General features: G+C 37.2%; 1 protein-coding gene across 7 annotated transcripts in view; it reads left to right on the top strand.

Moving 5' to 3' along the window:
• Nucleotides 1–5,287, top strand: part of LOC107679714 (protein kinase C and casein kinase II substrate protein 3-like) — a 50,517-nt gene extending 45,230 nt beyond the window's left edge. For 6 of the 7 annotated variants that reach the window (XM_016475344.1, XM_016475349.1, XM_016475346.1 and 3 more), the window contains 2 exons: nt 420–580; nt 4,768–5,287. In XM_016475344.1, coding sequence (XP_016330830.1) covers nt 420–580; nt 4,768–4,883 — 277 coding nt within the window. In that variant the 3' untranslated portion in view covers nt 4,884–5,287. The remainder of the gene's footprint in view (nt 1–419; nt 581–4,767) is intronic. The other variant, XM_016475350.1, reaches the window with a different exon arrangement.
• The last annotated feature ends 713 nt before the right edge of the window (nt 5,288–6,000 follow it).

Genomic DNA, 6,000 nt, shown 5'->3' on the forward strand with positions numbered 1-6,000 from the left:
TCGTTAAAGTTCAATAATGTTATGTACACATTTTAGAATTAGCCTGATTCAAAGGAGAATCAGAAGGCTGAATCCTGACTGACAAGAGGAGGAGCTGGGTATGGAGGAGGGTAATTAGCTATTGAGCAATGCGAAAACTGCTGATAATACTGAGGGACCTTATATATGAATGCTTAGGTGTCGTATTCCCATAGGTTGATGGGGATCAGCTGAGAGTCAGCTGACGCGAGCTTGACTAACGTGACCTGCCAGAACTAACGCTACACTAGATTTCCTTCTATAAATTTGAAACGTTTCAAATGTTTTTAGCTGAACTATCACCGATCACCTGATTACCAAGTTATTAATCTTCCACTTTCTATTAAAATGATTTGTCCATGAGTTTGTTCAGTTTTCTAATTCCTTTTCTTTTCAAACAGGGCGGGTAAAGACTACTCCTCGGACTGGTCTGATGAAGAGAGCCCCAAAAAATACATCGCAGCCAACGGGGTGGACGAGGAGGAGAAGGTAGTCGGGGTTCACGTTAAAGCGCTGTATGATTACACTGGGCAGGAGGCTGATGAGCTGAGCTTTAAAGCAGGTATTAATCCCTACTAATGCTTATTAATGCCACACACATGAACATACACATGGCTGCGGCTTGTGGATTCATCAAACCCCTTTTCTTTGCTCTTTCAATGCCTTGCTGTGAATGGTAGTGCAGTTATTTCAAAAGGCATTGTGGAAAGGATGAAATGAAATGGGGATTGTCAATCTAAGCATGTGTGTGATTAAACCCTACATGTTACATGGGTTTATTTGAGACTGCTTCCTCACATTTAGACAAAACCCATGAAACTGCTTTGGAACTAGTGAACTGACACAAAACAAATGTATTCCTTTCCAATTTGGCTGTGCTAGAATTTTCAAAAATAGAAGCAACAAAACAAAATGGGCAAAGAAATTAAACGCTTATATGAAGCTGATCTGAACTGTTACACTTGTAACAAAAACGTTTGTTTCCAGTGGAAAAGGAATCTAATTCACAACCTTGTTTTTATCGTTTTCCAGTTTTCGCTTCAGAGTAAAGTTCACATCAGGCTTCCTAATAAATCTAAAGTTTCCATGGGTGATCAGCAGATCCCTGCATGTAATGAATTATCTGAATTCAAAGGCTTCCCAAAAGTCACTAAATGGCATCAGTTAGGAGGACAGTGTTAAAGCAGAGCCCTCCACTCTGATTGGCTCGAGGTCTTTTGGATCCAGCTTAGTCTGAGTTTAGGTGACGACTGACTTTAATCTAGCCAGCAGACCAAAGATATTTAGCATTAGTGTCTGTGCTGCAGGAAGCTGTGAAGTAATGTAAAACGAGGGTAAATCAAATCTCAAGGTCAGAACTAAATGGCCAGGGCAAAAATAATGAAACGGTCTTGTTTGCTAGAGAAGAGCGTAACTGGATAGATGAGCAGGTCCCAGGATCCACCTAGAGGGTTTTTAAATCAGCATGCATGCCTTAAATATTATATAAAGCTTAAAGGATACATTCAGATTATTTATGAACCAAGACTGCCAAAATCCATGCCAGCCAGCAACTCTAAGAAAATGTGCAATAGCAGACATGCCAAGAGTGACACCTGGTGGTCATTTACTGAAGTTTATTTTTTTTCACTCAAGTAAAGTAGATTTAAAGGTGTACTCAGTATTTGTGTTTGTTGCATTGCCCGATATCACAGTCATCTTGGATTTATACTGACACCTAGTGGTGTGGATGTAGCATGATGCTAAAGCTAATGTTTTCAGTTCAGTATTATGTATTCCGTATGTGTGAAACTTTCTTTAATGACAGAAAAACACAGTGTACCATTAAGTTCCTACAAGAACTATAAATCATTCCCTTAAAAGTTTTTTTTTTTGAAGTAGGTTTTACAAAAAAACTTAATATTTCACATTTAATTAAATATTACTTGTCAATTCTCTGTAATTATTTGTGAAATTTGCTATAATTTTCAGAGTGAAAATTGTTTCAAAGTAAATCCTACTATTTTTTTTCATTGTTCCTCCAGCAAACCTTCATAAGGGAAAAGGTTTTTGAGGCAGTTGAATATTAAAGTTCCCTGAATACATGCTAGAATATTTCAGGTGTTTTCATTTTAAAGAGTGTAGGTGCATAGAGATAAATTGAGCTTGAAACCTGGTTTATGCGTGATGTGTCTGTACAGGCATGAGGGTGTGTGAAACAACAAAAGTGACCTCATTGCAGCCCTTGCGAAACTGTATGTTGACTCTGCAAGGCTTGACTTCACACAGTCATGCACATCCCAGTCTGGAGCCATTTGGCTGGAGCGATAATTAGGGATTCACTAATATTAAAGGGGTGGTTCACTGTTTTTTTTCTAGGCTTGATTGTGTTTATGTGGTGCAAGCCCCGCCCTCAGAAATAGGCGATGGGCTCTGATTGGTTAGCTAGCCCAGTTTGCTGTGATTGGCTAAACTGCCTCTAGTGCCCGTCTAAGCGTCCCGCCCCTCACCTCAGCAGCATGTGCTCCAGTTGTATTGTAAACAACGGCGTCGTTAATATCGCTTATCAGTTTGAGCCGATTGAGAAGCAGAGGATATTATTGAAGAGGATCGTGCAGAACCTGTGCAAGCACGGCTTTTAATGGTAGGCCTATGTTTTTTGTTTGTTGTTGTCTCATACTTTTAGATATGCTGTTATTTGTAAATGCTACGGCTTCTGTTAGCTTTTAATATACGGTTTTATCCTGATTTAAGCTTTAATACAGTACGGCAACTGCATGCACGCCATGTTTAACGCTTCTCATAGCTATGTGAAAATAAGTGTATAATTGGAACAGTTCATTGTTGGAGCTGAGCTGAATGAGAGAGAGAGAGAGAGAGAGATGCAGAGCGGGGGGACGTGAGGAACAGTATTGAGAACTGCTGCTTTAGAACATTGATTTTGAAACTTGTGAATCCATTAGAATCGTTAGAAGACAGAATCGCGATTCATATATGAATAGATTTTTACGTGCACCCCTAGTTTTCCTTTTCTCTAAAGCAGTGCAGCATGGCCTCGCCCCCTTTGCTACCTTTTCCCGAGGGCGGGGTTTATCTGGGTTTGTGACGTCACAAACCCGGGAAGTAGCTTGTTGTAGTCCCTACCAGCCGTTTTTGTAGGCATTAAACTGCCAGAATTTTAAAAGATGATATCTCCGTTTGCATTGAACTTTCAGCTTCGTAACTTTGCAGATATTGTTTATGCTCAAACAGCAACATCACACACTAACGTTAAAAAAGTGAAATCGCAATCAACCACCCTTTTAAAATTCTGTCCAGTCTCAGTAAGCCTGTAATTATTATCATTACTGTATAAACCCATAAATGTCTGATGGTAAAGTTTAATTTAACAATTTTAAATTTTGTTTTAAAAAAAAAATGCTAAAACACATTATAACATTATAATGTACCCCACTGTTTTTTTTTTTTAATGTTTTAGAATGAAGTCTTTTATGCTAACCAATAAAGCCTGATCAAAAATACACTAAAAATTTATATTATGAAATGTTAATACAATTCCAAATAACTGTTTGAGTGTATTTTAAAATGTAATTTATTCTTGTGATGGGAAAGCATCATTACACCAGTCTTCAGTGTCACATGATCCTTCAGAAATCATTCTAATATGCTCCAATTTGCTGCACAAGAAACATTTCTTATTATTATTATCAGTGTTGAAATCTGTTGTGCTGCCTAATATTTTATTTAAACTGTAATACTTTTTACATGATTGTTTGATGACTAGCAAGCAACAGCATTTATATGAAATGGAAATATTTTGTAAAATTATAAACGTCTACACTGCCTAACACCTGATTAATTTAATGCATCCCCGCTATATTAAAAAAAATCAAACTTTGAATGGTGGTATTATGCAATATGAAATATGCAAATTCATTTTAAGATTTGTTAAAGATTAAGTTAAACTATTAATAAAGTAGTAGCGATTTAAAATAAGTATTAGATGATTGCAAATGTATATAAATAAAATATAAATGTAAAAATAGTGGAAATGTGTGAGCATATAATTTAATATTGACTTCTAGCAGTTAAACAAAATCTCCATTATAATACAGTATGGTACAGAGCCATGTAATGTGAAAATTATGAGAGATGCAATATGACTAAAACAAAAAACGCCTGCCCATGCATCACTAAAATTAAAATCACCTTTGAAGGGGGCTGAGGCGTCATTGTGACATGTAGGTGAATGTGATTTCACCAAGTGCAACATGTTCCTGGATCAACATCCTTTTTGATCCTGGAACAACATTCCAATCAACCAATCAGAATAGAGGGATAAGTTAACAGGAAATGTCCATTTTAGTCTTACAACCAGAGTTAGGTGCTTCTACACCCTTGTTATTCAACCATCATTTCCCTCTGATTTTAGGGATAAATTATAGGTAGGGATAGGTTTAGGAGTAGGGTTAGGTCTGTATTTTTGGACAATCATGTTGATCCAGGAAAATGTCTGTCTTGGCAAAATCACGGTGACCGTCCTAAGTACAATGTTTGTTATATCTGGTTATATACACTAGTCAACATTTGAAGTGGATCAAAACCTAAAACCAAACTTTTTTGGTCCACTTCAAATGTTTACTTCTATATATAGCAGGGCTGCTGCTATATATTGATTTTGTGGTTATAACTGGTTTTATATTATCCTATGCATATGTCTCATTGAAAAGGAAGGCATGGTATTATGAAACACATGTTTGTGTCGTTCAGGTGAAGAGTTAATGAAGCTGGGTGAGGAGGACGAGCAGGGCTGGTGTAAAGGACAGCTGGTCAGCGGAGAAATAGGCCTCTACCCTGCTAACTATGTCCAAGTCATCACATCTTGAGCAGCCGCTGCACTCTGGACGAGACCCACACCTTCCCTGTGGCAGCCGCGAGGAACTACGGCAGCTGTGTCGAATACACAGCCACGCATCTGCATGATGGATTGAATGCCCCGATACACGAGGAGATCAGAGAGGTTCAGTGGTTCATTCTTTGTTTTCGCTGACATGCTAGAGGACTTTGAGGTTAGTTAGTCCCCCTTTGTCCTTGTACTTATTGAAAGATCAGTGCCTTTATTGTAAAACGCCAGACATTCACGACACGGCTATTAATGTAGCACACGGTTCAGTCACAGGAAAACATGCGAGTCGCCACTGTTGGATTTGTTGTGATAGATAATCATTAGTATTTCACATTTCAGTTACGTATGAGAATCATTTCAAGTATTTGATCAAATCTACGCTGACTTATATATATATATATATATATATTTATATTTATATGTATATATATATATATATTCAGGTTTTGCGAATCTTTCATGAGAAGCGTGTTAGTGTGTGGATATTTTCTGTATGTTAGATTGTTCTAGTTTAACTGTATATTTCTTTGGCTGTAGTTCAGAATTGAAGGATTCTTCATTGCATATTTACCTTTATGTTTTCACAAAGATATATGGATTTATAATATACAAACTATTACTGGGCAGATTCTCTTAGTTGCCCTTTGGAATCTCGAGTCTTGGATTCTTGTCAAAGGATTTGGGAGGAGATTCTAAAATCTTTTCGGTGGGATTGTTTTACTTTTTTCATTTATCTTTTTGTTTTTATTTGGAGCGCAGGGAAGTTTCTGTTGTCAGATGAGAGAAAGTATAAGAGAACGGGCAAAACCTCTGGACTTCTTCTTGTGGTCTTGATAAGGTGCGTGTGTGAGAATGCTCATGGGAAATATTTTCATTTCCATATGCTCTGCCTCCAATGTGCCCCACTGTGAACATGGTTTTACATGAAACTACTGTAACAGCCAATACTAATCGATGTAAAAAATACCAAATAAAAGTGAATGAGATTCTTCTTGTTGTATAGTGGCTGTGATGCTGCTTAAACATGAAGTGAAGTTTTACATTAATGGTATTAAATGATTTCATTAAAGTTGTTTCTAGGAGTTTTGTGGTTTGTA

The sequence above is a fragment of the Sinocyclocheilus anshuiensis genome, unplaced genomic scaffold, assembly GCF_001515605.1.
Source record: "Sinocyclocheilus anshuiensis isolate Anshui unplaced genomic scaffold, SAMN03320099.WGS_v1.1 scaffold224, whole genome shotgun sequence".
NCBI classification, from domain to species: Eukaryota; Metazoa; Chordata; class Actinopteri; order Cypriniformes; family Cyprinidae; genus Sinocyclocheilus; species Sinocyclocheilus anshuiensis.